Consider the following 20,835-nt stretch of genomic DNA (forward strand, 5'->3'; position numbering starts at 1 on the left):
CACTAGTGGTTGAGCTGCTCCTCCTCCTCCTCCTCTACTGAAGTGGTTGAGCTGCTCCTCCTCCTCCACTAAAGCGGTTGAGCTGCTCCTCCTCCTCCACTAAAGCGGTTGAGCTGCTCCTCCTCCTCCACTAAAGCGGTTGAGCTGCTGCTCCTCCTCCTCCTCCACTAAAGTGGTTGAGCTGCTGCTGCTCCTCCTCCTCCTCCACTAAAGTGGTTGAGCTGCTGCTCCTCCTCCTCCTCCACTAAAGTGGTTGAGCTGCTGCTGCTCCTCCTCCTCCTCCACTAAAGTGGTTGAGCTGCTGCTGCTCCTCCTCCTCCACTAAAGTGGTTGAGCTGCTGCTCCTCCTCCTCCTCCACTAAAGTGGTTGAGCTGCTGCTCCTCCTCCTCCTCCTCTAAAGTGGTTGAGCTGCTGCTCCTCCTCCTCCTCCACTAAAGTGGTTGAGCTGCTGCTCCTCCTCCTCCACTAAAGTGGTTGAGCTGCTGCTCCTCCTCCTCCTCCACTAAAGTGGTTGAGCTGCTGCTCCTCCTCCTCCTCCTCCACTAAAGTGGTTGAGCTGCTGCTCCTCCTCCTCCTCCACTAAAGTGGTTGAGCTGCTGCTCCTCCTCCTCCACTAAAGTGGTTGAGCTGCTGCTCCTCCTCCTCCTCCACTAAAGTGGTTGAGCTGCTGCTCCTCCTCCTCCTCCACTAAAGTGGTTGAGCTGCTGCTCCTCCTCCTCCACTAAAGTGGTTGAGCTGCTCCTCCTCCTTCTCCTCCTCCTCTTCCTCCACTAAAGTGGTTGAGCTGCTCTTCCTCCTCCACTAGTGGTTGAGCTGCTCCTCCTCCTCCTCCTCCTCTACTGAAGTGGTTGAGATGGTCCTCCTCCACTAAAGTGGTTGAGTTGGTCCTCCTCCACTAAAGCGGTTGAGCTCCTCCTCCTCCACTAAAGCGGTTGAGCTGCTCCTCCTCCACTCAAGTGGCTGAGCTGCTCCTCCTCCTCCACTAAAGTGGTTGAGCTGCTCCTCCTCCTCCTCCTCCACTAAAGTGGTTGAGCTGCTCCTTCTCCTCCTCCTCCTCCTCATCTAAAGCGGTTGAGCTGCTCCTTCTCCTCCTCCTCCTCTAAAGCGGTTGAGCTGCTCCTTCTCCTCCACTAAAGTGGTTGAGCTGCTCCTCCTCCTTCTCCTCCTCCTCCACTAAAGTAGTTGAGCTGCTCCTCCTCCTCCACAAGTGGTTGAGCTGCTCCTCCTCCTCCTCCTCTAATGAAGTGGTTGAGCTGCTCCTCCTCCTTCTCCTCCTCTTCCTCCACTAAAGTGGTTGAGCTGCTCTTCCTCCTCCACTAGTGGTTGAGCTGCTCCTCCTCCTCCTCCTCTACTGAAGTGGTTGAGATGGTCCTCCTCCACTAAAGTGGTTGAGCTCCTTCTCCTCCTCCACTAAAGCGGTTGAGCTGCACCTCCTCCTCAACTAAAGCGGTTGAGCTGCTCCTCCTCCTCCACTAAAGCGGTTGAGCTGCTCCTCCTCCTCCACTAAAGCGGTTGAGCTGCTCCTCCTCCTCCACTAAAGCGGTTGAGCTGCTCCTCCTCCTCCACTAAAGCGGTTGAGCTGCTCCTCCTCCTCCACTAAAGCGGTTGAGCTGCTCCTCCTCCTCCACTAAAGCGGTTGAGCTGCTCCTCCTCCTCCACTAAAGCTGTTGAGCTGCTCCTCCTCCTCCACTAAAGCGGTTGAGCTGCTCCTCCTCCTCCACTAAAGTGGTTGAGCTGCTCCTCCTCCTCCACTAAAGCGGTTGAGCTGCTCCTCCTCCTCCACTAAAGCGGTTGAGCTGCTCCTCCTCCTCCACTAAAGCGGTTGAGCTGCTCCTCCTCCTCCACTAAAGCGGTTGAGCTGCTCCTCCTCCTCCACTAAAGTGGTTGAGCTGCTGCTACTCCTCCTCCTCCACTAAAGTGGTTGAGCTGCTGCTCCTCCTCCTCCTCCACTAGTGGTTGAGCTGCTCCTTCTCCTCCTCCTCCTCCACTAAAGTGGTTGAGCTGCTCCTCCTCCTCCTCCTCCACTAAAGTGGTTGAGCTGCTCCTTCTCCTCCTCCTCCTTCTCATCTAAAGCGGTTGAGGTGCTCCTTCTCCTCCTCTAAAGCGGTTGAGCTGCTCCTTCTCCTCCACTAAAGTGGTTGAGCTGCTCCTCCTCCTTCTCCTCCTCCTCCACTAAAGTAGTTGAGCTGCTCCTCCTCCTCCACTAGTGGTTGAGCTGCTCCTCCTCCTCCTCCTCTAATGAAGTGGTTGAGCTGCTCCTCCTCCTTCTCCTCCTCTAAAGTGGTTGAGCTGCTCTTCCTCCTCCACTAGTGGTTGAGCTGCTCCTCCTCCTCCACTAGTGGTTGAGCTGCTCCTCCTCCTCCTCCTCCTCCTCCTCTACTGAAGTGGTTGAGATGGTCCTCCTCCACTAAAGTGGTTGAGCTCCTCCTCCTCCACTAAAGTGGTTGAGCTGCTCCTTCTCCTCCTCCTCCACTAAAGCGGTTGAGCTGCTCCTTCTCCTCCTCCTCCACTAAAGCGGTTGAGCTGCTCCTTCTCCTCCTCCTCCACTAAAGCGGTTGAGCTGCTCCTTCTCCTCCTCCACTAAAGCGGTTGAGCTGCTCCTTCTCCGCCTCCACTAAAGCGGTTGAGCTGCTCCTCCTCCTCCTCCACTAAAGCGGTTGAGCTGCTCCTCCTCCTCCACTAAAGCGGTTGAGCTGCTCCTCCTCCTCCACTAAAGCGGTTGAGCTGCTCCTCCTCCTCCACTAAAGCGGTTGAGCTGCTCCTCCTCCTCCACTAAAGCGGTTGAGCTGCTCCTCCTCCTCCACTAAAGCGGTTGAGCTGCTCCTCCTCCTCCACTAAAGCGGTTGAGCTGCTCCTCCTCCTCCACTAAAGCGGTTGAGCTGCTCCTCCTCCTCCACTAAAGCGGTTGAGCTGCTCCTCCTCCTCCACTAAAGCGGTTGAGCTGCTCCTCCTCCTCCACTAAAGCGGTTGAGCTGCTCCTCCTCCTCCACTAAAGCGGTTGAGCTGCTCCTCCTCCTCCACTAAAGCGGTTGAGCTGCTCCTCCTCCTCCACTAAAGCGGTTGAGCTGCTCCTCCTCCTCCACTAAAGCGGTTGAGCTGCTCCTCCTCCTCCACTAAAGCGGTTGAGCTGCTCCTCCTCCTCCACTAAAGCGGTTGAGCTGCTCCTCCTCCTCCACTAAAGCGGTTGAGCTGCTCCTCCTCCTCCACTAAAGTGGTTGAGCTGCTCCTCCTCCTCCACTAAAGCGGTTGAGCTGCTCCTCCTCCTCCACTAAAGCGGTTGAGCTGCTCCTCCTCCTCCACTAAAGCGGTTGAGCTGCTCCTCCTCCACTAAAGCGGTTGAGCTGCTCCTCCTCCACTAAAGCGTTTGAGCTGCTCCTCCTCCACTAAAGCGGTTGAGCTGCTCCTCCTCCACTAAAGCGGTTGAGCTGCTCCTCCTCCTCAACTAAAGCGGTTGAGCTGCTCCTCCTACTCAACTAAAGCGGTTGAGCTGCTCCTCCTCCTCCACTAAAGCGGCTGAGCTGCTCCTCCTCCACTAAAGCGGTTGAGCTGCTCCTCCTCCTCCACTAAAGTGGTTGAGCGGTTGAGCTGCTCCTCCTCCTCCACTAAAGTGGTTGAGCTGCTGCTCCTCCTCCTCCACTAGTGGTTGAGCTGCTCCTTCTCCTCCACTAAAGTGGTTGAGCTGCTGCTGCTGCTCCTCCTCCTCCTCCACTAAAGTGGTTGAGCTGCTCCTCCTCCACTAAAGTGGTTGAGCTGCTCCTTCTCCTCCTCCTCATCTAAAGCGGTTGAGCTGCTCCTTCTCCACCTCTAAAGCGGTTGAGCTGCTCCTCCTCCTTCTCCTCCACTAAAGTAGTTGAGCTGCTCCTCCTCCTCCACTAGTGGTTGAGCTGCTCCTCCTCCTTCTCCTCCTCTTCCTCCACTAAAGTGGTTGAGCTGCTCTTCCTCCTCCACTAGTGGTTGAGCTGCTCCTCCTCCTCATCCTCCTCTACTGAAGTGGTTGAGATGGTCCTCCTCCACTAAAGTGGTTGAGATGGTCCTCCTCCACTAAAGCGGTTGAGCTCCTCCTCCTCCACTAAAGCGGTTGAGCTGCTCCTCCTCCACTAAAGCGGTTGAGCTGCTCCTGCTCCTCCTCCACTAAAGCGGTTGAGCTGCTCCTTCTCCTCCTCCACTAAAGCGGTTGAGCTGCTGCTCCTCCTCCTCCACTAAAGCGGTTGAGCTGCTCCTCCTCCTCCACTAAAGCGGTTGAGCTGCTCCTCCTCCTCCACTAAAGCGGTTGAGCTGCTCCTCCTCCTCCACTAAAGCGGTTGAGCTGCTCCTCCTCCTCCACTAAAGCGGTTGAGCTGCTCCTCCTCCTCCACTAAAGTGGTTGAGCGGTTGAGCTGCTCCTCCTCCACTAAAGTGGTTGAGCTGCTGCTCCTCCTCCTCCACTAGTGGTTGAGCTGCTCCTTCTCCTCCACTAAAGTGGTTGAGCTGCTGCTGCTGCTCCTCCTCCTCCTCCACTAAAGTGGTTGAGCTGCTCCTCCTCCTCCTCCACTAAAGTGGTTGAGCTGCTCCTTCTCTTCCTCCTCCTCCTCATCTAAAGCGGTTGAGCTGCTCCTTCTCCTCCTCTAAAGCGGTTGAGCTGCTCCTTCTCCTCCACTAAAGTGGTTGAGCTGCTCCTCCTCCTCCTCCTCCACTAAAGTAGTTGAGATGCTCCTCCTCCTCCACTAGTGGTTGAGCTGCTCCTCCTCCTTCTCCTCCTCTTCCTCCACTAAAGCGGTTGAGCTGCTCTTCCTCCTCCACTAGTGGTTGAGCTGCTCCTCCTCCTCCTCCTCTACTGAAGTGGTTGAGCTGCTCCTCCTCCTCCACTAAAGCGGTTGAGCTGCTCCTCCTCCTCCACTAAAGCGGTTGAGCTGCTCCTCCTCCTCCACTAAAGCGGTTGAGCTGCTGCTACTCCTCCTCCTCCACTAAAGTGGTTGAGCTGCTGCTCCTCCTCCTCCTCCACTAAAGTGGTTGAGCTGCTGCTACTCCTCCTCCTCCACTAAAGTGGTTGAGCTGCTGCTACTCCTCCACTAAAGTGGTTGAGCTGCTGCTACTCCTCCACTAAAGTGGTTGAGCTGCTGCTACTCCTCCTCCTCCACTAAAGTGGTTGAGCTGCTGCTCCTCCTCCTCCTCCACTAAAGTGGTTGAGCTGCTGCTGCTCCTCCTCCTCCTCCACTAAAGTGGTTGAGCTGCTGCTGCTCCTCCTCCTCCACTAAAGTGGTTGAGCTGCTGCTCCTCCTCCTCCTCCACTAAAGTGGTTGAGCTGCTGCTCCTCCTCCTCCTCCTCTAAAGTGGTTGAGCTGCTGCTCCTCCTCCTCCTCCACTAAAGTGGTTGAGCTGCTGCTCCTCCTCCTCCTCCACTAAAGTGGTTGAGCTGCTGCTCCTCCTCCTCCTCCTCCACTAAAGTGGTTGAGCTGCTGCTCCTCCTCCTCCTCCTCCACTAAAGTGGTTGAGCTGCTGCTCCTCCTCCTCCTCCACTAAAGTGGTTGAGCTGCTGCTCCTCCTCCTCCACTAAAGTGGTTGAGCTGCTGCTCCTCCTCCTCCTCCACTAAAGTGGTTGAGCTGCTGCTGCTCCTCCTCCTCCTCCTCCTCCACTAGTGGTTGAGCTGCTCCTTCTCCTCCACTAAAGTGGTTGAGCTGCTGCTGCTCCTCCTCCACTAAAGTGGTTGAGCTGCTGCTGCCCCTCCTCCTCCACTAAAGTGGTTGAGCTGCTGCTCCTCCTCCTCCACTAAAGTGGTTGAGCTGCTGCTCCTCCTCCTCCACTAAAGTGGTTGAGCTGCACCTCCTCCATCCTCCTCCTCCTCCACTAAAGTGGTTGAGCTGCACCTCCTCCATCCTCCTCCTCCACTAAAGTGGTTGAGCTGCTCCTTCTCCTCCTCCACTAAAATGGTTGAGCTGCTGCTGCTCCTCCTCCTCCTCCACTAAAGTGGTTGAGCTGCTCCTCCTCCTCCTCCACTAAAGTGGTTGAGCTGCTCCTCCTCCTCCTCCTCCTCCTCCTCCACTAAAGTGGTTGAGCTGCTCCTCCTCCCCCTCCACTAAAGTGGTCGAGCTGCTCCTCCTCCTCCTCCTCCACTAAAGTGGTCGAGCTGCTCCTCCTCCACTAAAGTGGTCGAGCTGCTCCTCCTCCTCCTCCACTAAAGTGGTCGAGCTGCACCTTCTCCTCCTCCACTAAAGTGGTCGAGCTGCACCTCCTCCATCCTCCTCCTCCTCCACTAAAGTGGTTGAGCTGCACCTCCTCCTCCTCCACTAAAGTGGTTGAGCTGCTCCTTCTCCTCCTGCTCAACCACTTTAGTGGTGGTATTCGTCAATGTTGTTGTTTGACGCAATACGAAACATATCCCAGTCAACGTGATGGAAGCAGTCTTGGAGCGTGGAATCACATTGGTCGGACCAGCGTTGAACAGACCTCAGCGCGGGAGCTTCTTGTTTTAGCTTCTGTCTGTAGGCAGGGAGCAACAAAATGGAGTCGTGGTCAGCTTATCCGAAAGGAGGGCGGGGAGGGCCTTATATGCGTCGCGGAAGTTAGAATAACAATGATCCAAGGTTTTACCAGCCCTGGTTGCACAATCGATATTCTGATACAATTTAGGGAGTCTTGTTTTCAGATTAGCCTTGTTAAAATCCCCAGCTACAATGAATGCAGCCTCCGGATATGTGGTTTCCAGTTTGCAAAGAGTCAAATAAAGTTCGTTCAGAGCCATCGATGTGTCTGCTTGGGGGGGAATATATGCGGTTGTGATTATAATCGAAGAGAATTCTCTTGTTAGATAATGCGGTCGACATTTGATTGTGAGGAATTCTAAATCAGGTGAACAGAAGGACTTGAGTTCCTGTATGTTGTTATGACCACACCACGTCTCGTTAACCATAAAGCATACGCCCCCGCCCCACTTCTTACCAGAAAGATGTTTGTTTCTGTTGGCGGGGTGCGTGGAGAAACCAGCTGGCTGCACCGACTCCGATAGCGTGTCTCGAGTGAGCCATGTTTCCGTGAAGCAAAGAACGTTACAGTCTCTGATGTCCCTCTGGAATGCTACCCTTTGCTCGGATTTCATCAACCTTGTTGTCAAGAGACTGGACATGGGCGAGAAGTATGCTAGGGAGTGGTGCGCGATGTGCCCGTCTCCGGAGTCTGACCAGAAGACCGCTTCGTTTCCCTCTTTTACGAAGTCGTTGTTTTGGGTCGCCAGCTGGGATCCATTCCATTGTCCTGGGTGAAAGGCAGAACACAGGATCCGCTCCGGGAAAGTCATATTTTTGGTCGTACTGATGGTGAGTTGACGCTGCTCTTATATTCAGTAGTTCCTCTCGACTGAAGTGTCCGTACGTGGTGTGCCGTTGTGGGCCCGTTGAACTTAGTGTCAAATTCTTAAAAACGACATTGGAGGTGGCTTATGGTAAGAAAATTAACATAAAATTATCTGCCAACAGCTCTGCCAATTGCATACTCCCTCAAAACTTGAGACATCTGTGTCATTGTGTTCTGTGACAAAACTGCACATTTTAGAGTGGCCTTTTATTGTCCCCATCACAAATTGCACCTGTACAATGATCATGTCGTTTAATCAGCTTCTTGATATGCCACACCTGTCAGGTGGAAGGATTATCTTGGCAAAAGAGAAAATGCTCATAAACAGGGATGTAAACAAATGTGTTTACAACTTGAGAAAAAAAATAAATTTTGGAAAATTTCTGGGATCTTTTATTTTAACTCGTGAGACATGGGACCAACACTTCACATGTTGTGTTTATATTTTTGAATCATTGTAGATGTAATGTCCATCTAGATTATAGAGAGAAGATAGAGGGGAACTACCATCTCCTGGTCAGCTCAACATGACCTCATGTTCATCACTACCACCATCTCCTGATCAGCTCAACATGACCTCATGTTAATCACTACCACCATCTCCTGGGTCAGCTCAGCATGACCTCATGTTAATCACTACCACCATCTCCTGATCAGCTCAACATGACCTCATGTTTATCACTACCACCATCTCCTGATCAGCTCAACATGACCTCATGTTTATCACTACCACCATCTCCTGGTCAGCTCAACATGACCTCATGTTAATCACTACCACCATCTCCTGGTCAGCTCAACATGACCTCATGTTAATCACTACCACCATCTCCTGGGTCAGCTCAACATGACCTCATGTTAATCACTACCACCATCTCCCGGGTCAGCTCAACATGACCTCATGTAAATCACTACCACCATCTCCTGGTCAGCTCAACATGACCTCATGTTAATCACTACCACCATCTCCTGGGTCAGCTCAACATGACCTCATGTAAATCACTACCACCATCTCCTGGGTCAGCTCAACATGACCTCATGTTAATCATGATTAATCACTACCACCATGACCTCATGTTAATCACTATCACCATCTAGTGGTATTCACTACGGCCCTTCCCTGAATACATTCAATCTTGTCCTGTCCTTCTTGTCCCAAACTCCGCTTCCAATTATCTCTCCCTTGTATCCCGGGGTGGCAGGGTAGCCTAGTGGTTAGAGCGTTGGACTAGTAACCGGAAGGTTGCGAGTTCAAACCCCCGATCTGTCGTTCTGCCCCTGACCAGGCCGTCATTGAAAATAAGAATATGTTCTTAACTGACTGAGTCAAATAAAAGGTCAAATAAATAGATTAAAAAATCCCAATTGAATGACCGCTTAGCCTGGATGGGAGGCCTTTGAGAAACATTAGGAAGATGCTGGAAGCAGTAGGGCGGGGTGATGTAACCAGCTGCTGTTACACGCAGCAAAACACTAGGACTATATCCCAAATGGCACCCTATTCCCTATATAGCCTAGTGCACTAATATTAAAATGTACACTATGTAGGGAATAGGGTGTGATTTGTAACTCAGGTCTCATGCCAGGCATTACACCTGGAGCCAGATGGGTCGTGTTTGGACTCTGATGAAAGAGGTTCAGGCAGACTGTTCAAAACATCTGTTAATCTCCAGCGTCACCGTTTCCCATGTATTCAATTCTGATCCCGATAGAGATGGAAAACACACACTCACACAGACCGGGTTCATTCCCGGGCTGTGCCACAACCCGGCCGTGGCTGGGAGTCCCGTAGGACTGGGTTAGCGGAGGGTTGGGCCGGTGAGGCTTCGCTGGCCGGGTGCCTGCAGGCTGACCCCAGTCACCAGCTGAACGGTGTTTTCCTCCGACACATTGGTGTGGCTGGCCTTCTGGGTTAAGTTGGCGGGTGTTAATGGAACGCGATTAGGCGGGTTGTGTTTCAGAGGACGCATGATTCCACCTCCAGAGCCCGTTGGGGAGTTGCAGCGATGAGACGAGATCGAAAAAGGGGGTAAAATTACATGCCTTCACCAAACTACGATAACCAGAAACCACACCATCAAAATGAATACAAATGGGGATGATTTGGTAGTTGTTGCGAAAGTATTCGGCCCCCTTGAACTTTGCAACCTTTTGCCACATTTCAGACTTCAAACATAAAGATATAAAACTGTATTTTTTTGTGAAGAATCAACAACAAGTGGGACACAATCATGAAGTGGTACAACATTTATTGGATATTTCAAACTTTTTTAACAAATCAAAAACTGAAAAATTGGGTGTGCAAAATTATTCAGCCCCCTTAAGTTAATACTTTGTAGCGCCACCTTTTGCTGCGATTACAGCTGTAAGTCGCTTGGGGTATGTCTCTATCAGTTTTGCACATCGAGAGACTGACATTTTTTCCCATTCCACCTTGCAAAACAGCTCGAGCTCAGTGAGGTTGGATGGAGAGCATTTGTGAACAGCAGTTTTCAGTTCTTTCCACAGATTCTCGATTGGATTCAGGTCTGGACTTTGACTTGGCCATTCTAACACCTGGATATGTTTATTTTTGAACCATTCCATTGTAGATTTTGCTTTATGTTTTGGATCATTGTCTTGTTGGAAGACAAATCTCCGTCCCAGTCTCAGGTCTTTTGCAGACTCCATCAGGTTTTCTTCCAGAATGCTCCTGTATTTGGCTCCATCCATCTTCCCATCAATTTTAACCATCTTCCCTGTCCCTGCTGAAGAAAAGCAGGCCCAGACCATGATGCTGCCACCACCATGTTTGACAGTGGGGATGGTGTGTTCAGCTGTGTTGCTTTTACGCCAAACATAACGTTTTGCATTGTTGCCAAAAAGTTCAATTTTGGTTTCATCTGACCAGAACACCTTCTTCCACATGTTTGGTGTGTCTCCCAGGTGGCTTGTGGCAAACTTTAAACAACACTTTTTATGGATATCTTTAAGAAATGGCTTTCTTCTTGCCACTCTTCCATAAAGGCCAGATTTGTGCAATATACGACCGATTGTTGTCCTATGGACAGAGTCTCCCACCTCAGCTGTAGATCTCTGCAGTTCATCCAGAGTGATCATGGGCCTCTTGGCTGCATCTCTGATCAGTTTTCTCCTTGTATGAGCTGAAGGTTTAGAGGGACGGCCAGGTCTTGGAAGGAGTATCAGACCACTGCAAATCTACCATTTCAATATTATCGCTTGCACAGTGCTCCTTGGGATGTTTAAAGCTTGGGAAATCTTTTTGTATCCAAATCCGGCTTTAAACTTCTTCACAACAGTATCTCGGACCTGCCTGGTGTGTTCCTTGTTCTTCATGATGCTCTCTGCGCTTTTAACAGACCTCTGAGACTATCACAGTGCAGGTGCATTTATTCGGAGACTTGATTACACACAGGTGGATTGTATTTATCATCATTAGTCATTTAGGTCAACATTGGATCATTCAGAGATCCTCACTGAACTTCTGGAGAGAGTTTGCTGCACTGAAAGTAAAGGGGCTGAATAATTTTGCACGCCCAATTTTTCAGTTTTTGATTTGTTAAAAAAGTTTGAAATATCCAATAAATGTCGTTCCACTTCATGATTGTGTCCCACTTGTTGTTGATTCTTCACAAAAAAATACAGTTTTATATCTTTATGTTTGAAGCCTGAAATGTGGCAAAAGGTCGCAAAGTTCAAGGGGGCCGAATACTTTCGCAAGGCACTGTATATTTGACAAGGGCCGTGTTCAATTAAAACATAAAGTTAACTCTTTCCTTGATCTCACAGGAAATGTTATGCATTGTACCAGATATGCTGTAGCTAGAGCGCTAATGTTCATCTCTACTCCCTAGAGCAGGGCTCTCCAACCCTGTTCCTGGAGAGCTAACGTCCTGTAACTTCACTCCAACCCTGTTCCTGGAGAGCTAACGTCCTATAACTTCACTCCAACCCTGGTCCTGGAGAGTTAACGTCCTGTAACTTCACTCCAACCCTGTTCCTGGAGAGCTAACGTCCTGTAACTTCACTCCAACCCTGTTCCTGGAGAGTTAACGTCCTATAACTTCACACCAACCCTGTTCCTGGAGAGTTAACGTCCAGTAAGTTCACTCCAACCCTGTTCCTGGAAAGTTAACATCCTGTAACTTGAATCCAACCCTAATATATCACAACTCATTTGAATAATTAGCTGGTTGATAAACTGAATCATCCTAGTTCCAGCTGGGGTTGAGTGGTAGGAGACCGGTAGGTAGAGTAAATACTGAGGGGAGCAGGATTTCAGATGAGATAGATGAAAGAGAAGTAGCAGTGTTTCTGAAGTATGACATGAGGTCTTAGATACATACCCAGTTAAGAGTCTTATAAAACACATGTAACAGTAGGAGTAGGCGTTTACACACACACACACACCACCACCCCCCCCTACAGACCCCCGCCATACACACGCGCGTACCCCCCCCCTACACACACACACACACACACCTACAGACCCCCGCCACACACACACACACACCCCCCTACAAACCCCCGCCACACACACACACCCCCCTACAGACCCCTGCCATACACACACACACTACAGACCCTCTTCACTACAGACCCTTTTTTAAATCAAGCTTTCCACAAGGCCTCAGATTGAAGCAGTAAAAGCCACTGTTAGACTGCTCCATAGAGCTGCACATTTTGTGGTAGGGAAGGACAAAGAGTACAACTCCCTCTAGTGGTTCTCATAGGCAGCACACTAATTCCCTATAGAGTACCACAGTATGAGTCATAATACCCATAAAACCTAGCAGTCACACAAGGAAAAGGTTCCAAATCGGTTTTCCACCATTCATGGGGATTTTAGAAACACTTCAAATAAGGGCTGTGTTTCGTGTACCCTGGCGTGACGCTTTGATAACAGTGTAAAATCGCTCTCTGACAAGGTGACTTATGTCAATATAGTCGCCTGTGTTTACCTCCCAAAAATGTAACGCGAATTAGCTGCTAATGTGGCTACCATACAGAACTATAAATGCTTGTCTCAAGAATCACGTCACTCAACAGGGCCCATAATGATCTGGACGATGCTTCCTAAAGTAGCCATTTTAAATGCACGATTTAATTTATACAATTTATAAAAACACGTCCAGCTTTCTAGTTAAATAGCTAGCTAACTTGGCGAAGCTAGACGTTCTTGATCATGTTTGTTTGTGTATGTGGGTGAGGGGACGGTAGCCTACTTCAAGTACTACTTGACTTGAAGCTACCCTAGCTAGCGGTATTATTTTGGTCTGGCGTTTTGAGAGGTTTACTTTACTGCGGGAAGACATTGATCTGTTAGCTGGTACCCTCTGGACAGCAGATCATTAGTATAGCTAGTAGACAAGGTTGTCATCTTATTTAGTCCTATCTGCTATGGAGCTTTTAAAATGTATTGGGTATTCACACGTTTATTTTTGAGGTAGAATTACTGTCGTCATTTTATTGATGTTTGTTTTTTTAGGTAGAATTACTGTCATGTTATTGATGCCAAATTGTAAACCTTATTTGCACCTTCTTTATTCCAGAACCAATGGGTGCCTGGGTCTCATCACCTCTCAACTAGATCAGCTGTTTCAACCTGGAACACTATTCTCCTTATTTGGTCTGCTAGCATGTTAGCAGATACCATAGACTTCCTGAATTCCTGAAAAGCAGGAGTGCGTTTTCAGAAAGTCTCAAATACACCCCCCCCCCCCCCCCGGGACTTTGAGAACATGCATCCCAAGTCTCCAATGGTCCCAATACTGGTTGACGTACAGACCTAAGTGACCACACATACTCTTCCATCGTTCACACACAGTGGACACAGATCACCAGAGTAACTATGATTACTAACCTGGGACATAGATCACCATAGTAACTATGATTACTAACCTGGGACATAGTTCATTATGGTGCTCTATGATTACTAACCTGGGACATAGATCACCATAGTAACTATGATTACTAAACTGGGACATAGATCTATAGTTCATGGCTCCCGAGTGGCGTAGCGGTCTAAGGCACTGCATCTCAGTGCAAGAGGCATTACTACAGTCCCCGGTTCGAATACAGGCTGTATCCCATCCGACCGTGATTGGGAGTGCCATAGGGCGGCGCACAAATGGCCCAGTGACATCCGGGTTTGGCTGATGTAGGCCATCATTGCAAATAACAATTTGTTCTTCCCTGACTTGCCTAGTGAAATAAAGGCTACATTTAAATAAAAACTAATTTAAAAAACTTGCAGCAACTGCAGCACAATCAATAGGAGGCCTGGTGCTGAAAATAAAGCTACCTTGTTATGCAAGTTTTGCACACCAACAGATGGAGAAAACCTACACCAGCGCAGCAATGTGACTTTACAAAACAACAAGAGGGCTTAATTGGAGTCTATTTCTCAGTAGTTTCTGTCCGTGACTGATGCAACACGAAAAAGCATTAAAGACCGAGTTGATGAGTACTTGAGGTCACGGAGAAAGTCTGGACATGGGCCTGCTCTCCCTTTTGTAAGGAATTAGGCACTTTCTCGTGTTTACTACAGTATGTACTGTAGGCTATGTTTATTTGTCACACTGCACAGTAGCCTAATTAACACATGAAGGTGGCTTATAACTTCAAAATGCTTTCAAATCCAAAATGTAAAAGCATATTGTACAGTCCTGTATTTCATCTTCATCTTTATGCTTTCGTTAATAAAATGATAAAAATACTCTTTCAAATGCAGATGTTGATTTAGTTACGGATCCATAACAAATTACTATGGGAATAAATATCACTGATTTACAGAAATATTGGAACAAAGTTGTCTAATGAAGGCAAACAATGTAGAATCCTCCAATCCTGTAGCCTACTCCCGACCGTCACGTTGTACAGCGCCATATTTTCCATTCCATCCAAACGGAAACCCTGAGGGTTTCGTTTTTCTCTGAATAGAAACACCATAATATTAATCAAATTAATTAAACTAAATTTCTTAAAATCATTCCCAAATACTATGTTATTACAGAAAAGGTTTTAAATTCTCTGTTAATGCCAATATGGAAGACTATCAAATGCTTCTCAAAGTTGCCTCTGGTGGTCAAACTAGCACTAACTTGCATTAATAGAAAAAAATGTCTGACAATTAAATAACGTGCCACAGAATGCTGCAGCAGCCCGCAAAGTGTGATACAGTATGACACAACTATTAAAATAAGGAACCACTGTATTGATAAGTCTGAGAGAGATTTAAAAAGCTATCAAAACATCACGACAGGGAAAGCCCCCATTTAAAACACAGATCTTGTTTGAAATGGTTATATAAAAAAATGGTGGGAAAAAATTATTGGAACCAGTTCTGTGATTGCTAGGTTTTATGGGTATTACGACATGTCCACTGTGGGGCTCTATATAGTGCTAAGTGATTAACCAAAATGTTATTTTTGTATAGAATTTTTTTACTAATTAACCAATGTTCTGTAAGCGCAATGCGAAGTGTCTCTTGAGATAAATCAAATCAACTGTGCCGATGTAGTAGGGCGTTATAGTTTCCAACTGGCCAATATTTGATCAAATTAGCACGTTTTCTGCGCTAAACTAACTACAATGACCATAATACATTGCGCGCCTACTTGTCCGGTCTGTGTGGGCGGAGTGGAAGTGGTGAATGCTATTTTACAGTAAACAAAACTGACAGACTCAGTACGCTCATAGGGAAGGACAATCAACAAGCAGAGCACTTACACAAATGACTGATGATTGGCTGAGAGAAATTGATGATAAAAATAATTGTGGGGGCTGTTTTGTTAAAGACTTCAATGTGGCATTATAACATTATTGATCATAGTCTGCTGATGGAAAAAAAAACATATGTGTTATTGCTTCACATCCAAAGCATTTTGGGGCACTGTAAAGTCCATGGAGAATAAGAGCACCTCCTCCCCGCTGCCCACAACTGAGCCTAGGAAACACTGTCACCACCAATAAAATTACAATAGTCGATAATTTCAATAAGCATTATTCTACGGCTGGCTATGCTTTCCACCTGACTACCCCTACCCCGGCCAACAGCTCTGCACACCCTGCAGGAACTTGCCCAAGCCCTCTCCTTCACCCAAATCCAGACAGCTGATGATCTGAAAGAGCTGCAAAATCGGGATCCCTACAAATCAGCGGGGCTAGACAATCTGGACCCCCTCTTTCAAATATTATCCGCAGAAATTGTTGCAACCCTATTACTAGCCTATTCAACCTCCCTTTCGTATCGTCTGAGATTCCCAAAGATTGGAAAGCTGCCGCAGTCATCTCCCTCTTCCGAGCTGGTCATAGGTGCACCTCAGCCACGCTGCTCAAAGTCCTAAACGATATCATAACCGCCATCAATAAGAGACGATACTGCGCAGCTGTATTCATCGACCAAGCCAAGGCTTTCGACTCTGTCAATCACCACATTCTAAATCGTCAGTCTCAATAGCCTTGGTTTCTCAAATGACTGCCTCATCTGGTTCACCAACTACTTCTCAGATCATTTTGACAAACTGAACTCTGAGGGCCTGTTGTCCGGACAGTAACTATGGAGTAACTATGGGGGTGACACAGGGTTAAATTCTCGGGTCAACTCTTTTCTCTGTTTATATCAATGATGTCGCTCAAGGTCCTAAACGATATCATAACCGCCATCGATAAGAGACAATACTGTGCAGCTGTATTCAACGACCTGGCCAAGGCTTTTGACTGTCAATCACCACATTCTTATCGGCAGACTCAACAGTCTTGGTTCCTCAAGTGACTGACTCGTCTGGTTCACCAACTACTTCTCAGACAGAGTTCATTGTGTCAAATTGGAGGGCCTCTTGTCCGGACCTTTGGCAGTCTTCTATGGGGGTGCCACAGGGTTCAATTCTCGGGCCAACTCTTTTCTCTGTATACATCAATGATGTCGCTCTTGCGGCTGGTGATTCTCTGATCCACCTCCACGCAGACAACACCATTCTGTTTTCCTCTGGCCCTTCTTTGGACACTGTTAATAAACCTACAAATGGGCTTCAATGCCAAACACTCCTTCCGTGGCCTCCAACTGCTTTTAAATGCAAGTAACACTAAATGCATGCTCTTCAACCGATTGCTGCCCGCACCCGCCCGACTAGCATCACTACTCTGAACTAGAGGTCGACCGATTAATCGGAATGGCTGATTAATTAGTGCCGATTTCAAGTTATAACAATCGGAAATCTGTATTTTTGGACACCGATTTTGCCAATTGTTATTATTTTTTATTTTTTTTACACCTTTATTTAATCTTTATTTAACTAGGCAAGTCAGTTAAGAACACATTCTTATTTTCAATGACGGTCTAGGAACGAACGGTGGGTTAACTGCCTATTTCAGGGGCAGAATGATAGATTTTCACCTTGTCAGCCTGGGGGATCCAATCTTGCAACCTTACAGTTAACTAGTCCAACGCAATAACAACCTGGCTCTCTCTCGTTGCACTCCACAAGGAGACTGCCTGTTACGTGGATGTAGTAAGCCAAGGTAAGTTGCTAGCTAGCATTAAACTTCTCATAAAAAACAATCATAATCACTAGTTAACTACACATGGTTGATTCTATTACTAGATTGTATCTAGTGTGTATCTATAATCTGACTGAGCATACAAGCATACAAGTATCTAAGTATCTGACTGAGCGGTGGTAGGCAGAAGCAGGCGCGTAAACATTCATTCAAACAGCACTTTTGTGCGTTTTGCCAGCAGCTCTTCGTTGTGTGTCAAACATTGCGCTGTTTATGACTTCAAGCCTATCAACTCCCGAGATGAGGCTGGTGTAACCGAAGTGAAATGGCTAGCTAGTTAGCGTGTGCTAATAGCGTTTCAAACGGCAGGAACTAATGGGGATCCATAATAAACCCCTGGAAAAGTAGCTGATGCCTTGGCAGGAACTAATGGGGATCCATAATAAACACCAGGAAGAGTCGCTGCTGCCTTGACAGGAACTAATGGGGATCCATAATAAACACCAGGAAGAGTAGCTGCTGCCTTGTCAGGAACTAATGGGGATCCATAATAAACCCCAGGAAGAGTAGCTGCTGTCTTGCCAGTAATTAATGGGGACCCATAATAAATACAAGTAGTGAGAGATATCAATCTCGCCAAAAATCTATACAAAACAAGACCAATGCATTTCTATGGGTTTATTTTGGACCTTAACTTGCCACCTGTCTTCCTTCGGGATAACTCCTCCCATTTTTAGGGCGGAGACATGAGCAACTCGTCATTATATAGAGATATCTGGTGGGGGGGGGGGGGGCAGACACAGCGAGGAAGAGAAGAGAGAACATGCGATCGAGAGTGATAGCATAGGCTATGCTGCAGCAAATGTAGGCCTCTCTGTCACAAGAGAAAAACAATTACCATGATGAGATGATACATGCATTGTGAACCAGTGTTCAATGACTATGTACATAGGACAGTAGTCTCTTAGGTGCAGGGTAGAGTACCGGGTGTTAGCTGAGCTGGCTAGTAACAGTGACTAAGGTTCAGGGCAGGGCACTGGGCGGAGGCCGGCTAATGGTGACTACGTACATAGGACAGTAGTCTCTTAGGTGCAGGGTAGAGTACCGGGTGTTAGCTGAGCTGGCTAGTAACAGTGACTAAGGTTCAGGGCAGGGCACTGGGCGGAGGCCGGCTAATGGTGACTACGTACATAGGACAGTAGTCTCTTAGGTGCAGGGTAGAGTACCGGGTGTTAGCTGAGCTGGCTAGTAACAGTGACTAAGGTTCAGGGCAGGGCACTGGGCGGAGGCCGCCTAATGGTGACCACGTAACAGCCTGACGGGTCTGGAGGCTTGATGCACCTGTACCATCTCTATGATCAGGCTATGACTCGGGTGGCGGAGGTCCTTGATCATCTTCTTGGACATAAAGACACCGGGTGCTGTAGATGTCCTGGAGGACAGGCAGTGTGCCCCCTGGTGATACGTTGGGCTGACCGCACCTCTAGAGAGCCCTGCGGTTGCGGACAGTGCAGTATCACAGGTAGGGATTCAGACTCATGGTGTTGAAGGCTGAGCTGGAGTCAATGAACAGCATTCCTCCTAATGGAGTCGTCTGTGGATCTGTTGGGGCGGTATGCAAATTGTAGTGTGTCCAGGGTGTCGGGTAAGATGCGGGAGGTGATCCTTAACTAGCCTCCCAAAGCACTTCAGGATGACAGAAGTGAGTGCTACGAGGCGATAGTCATTTAGTTCAGTTACCTTCACTTTCTGGGATACAGGAACAATGGTGGACATCTTGAAGCAAGTGGGGAAAGCAGACTGGGATAGGGAGAGAAACCTGAAACGACCTCAAAAAAACACTAATAGTGCACTACTTGGCTTGGGCCAAAACAAGTTCATTTCATAGGGAATCGGGAACATTTCAGACTTGCCTCTATTCTCAAAGCCATTTCTGTATAACGCTGTGTCAGAGGGATTTGAGAACTTGTCTTGAGCTGATATAATTCCTGAAAGTGGGTGAACTTAACACATTTCCTAATCAAACCAAGTACATCCATATCAAAACCACATTATTTTCAGAATTCTAGCTTTAGAACTCTTTTCAGAATTCTAGCTTTAGAACTCTTTTCAGAATTCTAGCTTTAGAACTCTTTTCAGAATTCTAGCTTTAGAACTCTTTTCAGAATTCTAGCTTTCAAACTCTTTTCAGCACGCTAGCTTTAGAACTCTTTTCAGAATTCTAGCTTTAGAACTCTTTTCAGAATTCTAGCTTTAGAACTCTTCTGTACGCTAGCTTTAGAACTCTTTTGTCAGTTAATAGCATTCTTTTGGACATATTTCTCTGGATCAAAAGAAAAGTAGAAGACGGTTGTTTCAAACCTTTGAGGGTTTTCTTCAGATGAGAGAGAAGGCCTCCAAGTCGCTGCAGGTCAAAGTAGTCCACCTTCCCATTGTAGAAGAGCTGAGGCGGAACATAGGCCTCTGGAGAGGGAGAGGAGGGGAAGAGAGGAGAGGAGGAGAAAATAATTAGCATTACCATTGAGATGGTAGATGAAGACAGGGCTATTGTGGGTAATTACCCGTAAAGTAATTAAGATAATCATAAACTCAGTCCCCTGAGCAATAGGATGAGAGGGGGGATTTTTTTTTTTATAAAGGACACATGGCTCAGGAAAAGCTTTTCTGTGAAATATCTCCCATGTCCTATTAATACCAGGGGACGAGATGCCCTTCATGTAGTTGGCTAAGAGTATAATGGGTACAGGGGAAAAGTGAGCAGAGTGTTTAGTACAGGACAGGGTTCGTACAGACAGTGGCAATTCAAATTCAAGGATTCAAGTCAAATTCAAGACAAAGCTAACTAGCGTTAGGGCAATGATTAGAAGTATATGGTAACAGCTAGCATGCTAACACTAGTTAACAACTTCCTTCAAACTTCCCCAGAGTCTCATGAAGGGTTTCAATTGTTAAACAGCCACCACTAACATTGAGTGGCTGCTGCCAACATACTGACAACAACTCCAGCCACTTTAATAATGGGAAAATAGAAATCAAAAAAATGTATCACTAGCCACTTTAAACAATGCCACTTAATATAATGTTTACATACCTTACGTGACTCATCTCATATGTATATACTGTACTCTATACCATCTACTGCATCTTGCCATCTTTATGTAGTACATGTATCACTAGCCACTTTAAACAATGCCACTTAATATAATGTTTACATAGCCTACATTACTCATCTCATATGTATATACTGTACTCTATACCATCTACTGCATCTTGCCTTTGCCTTTCTTTCTCATTCCTATATGTTTATGTTCTTCATCCCTTTACACTTGTGTATATAAGGTAGCTGCTGTGAAATTGTTGGGTTATATTAATTGTTATATATTACTGCATTGTCAGGAACTAGAAGCACAAGCATTTCACTACCCTCGCATTAACATCTGCTAACCATGTGTCTGTGACAAATAAAATTTGATTTGATTTGCCAAAAGCCTGAAGTATCCCTTTAATAGGAATACATTGACATTGTATTCTAGCTCAGCCGTAAGGGTTAAGTTTCCCCTAGACACACTGGTCCAAGATCAGTTTGAGAGCTTTGAACGCTCTTCCAAATCATGTATTATGTATTATAATACAAGTAACGTGACATTGGGCTGTTGAATTCCCCCGCTCGAAGTTCGAAGTTGGGTCGTTCTTGAATTACAGTGGCATTTGGGCATGGCGTTTTGATTTTATATAAAAAATTAAAAATAAATGTGGGTACATTTTCCCCATTCTAAATCAACTAATATGGTAGCTCAATGACTTTAAATCATTTCTACCATTATGATAACATTGTGTAACCAGTAGGAGTAGTAAAGCCAACGATGGTAACGCCAACGATGGTAACGCCAACGATGGTAACGCCAACGATGGTAACGCCAACGATGGTAACGCCTACGATGGTAACGCCAACGATGGTAACGCCTACGATGGTAACGCCAACGATGGTAACGCCTACAATGGTAACGCC

The 20,835-nt window shown here is 47.3% G+C and overlaps 1 protein-coding gene across 5 annotated transcripts in view; it reads right to left on the bottom strand.

Annotated features, from left to right (window-relative positions):
* rnf123 (ring finger protein 123) overlaps positions 1-20,835 on the bottom strand; it is a 259,771-nt gene that overhangs the window by 211,813 nt on the left and 27,123 nt on the right. For all 5 annotated transcript variants that reach the window (XM_090242045.1, XM_090242042.1, XM_090242043.1 and 2 more), the window contains one exon: positions 19,188-19,289. In XM_090242045.1, coding sequence (XP_090098171.1) covers positions 19,188-19,289 — 102 coding nt within the window. The remainder of the gene's footprint in view (positions 1-19,187; positions 19,290-20,835) is intronic.

Source organism: Oncorhynchus mykiss, chromosome 7 (assembly GCF_057628025.1).
Source record: "Oncorhynchus mykiss isolate SJ-2025 chromosome 7, ASM5762802v1, whole genome shotgun sequence".
NCBI classification, from domain to species: domain Eukaryota; kingdom Metazoa; phylum Chordata; class Actinopteri; order Salmoniformes; family Salmonidae; genus Oncorhynchus; species Oncorhynchus mykiss.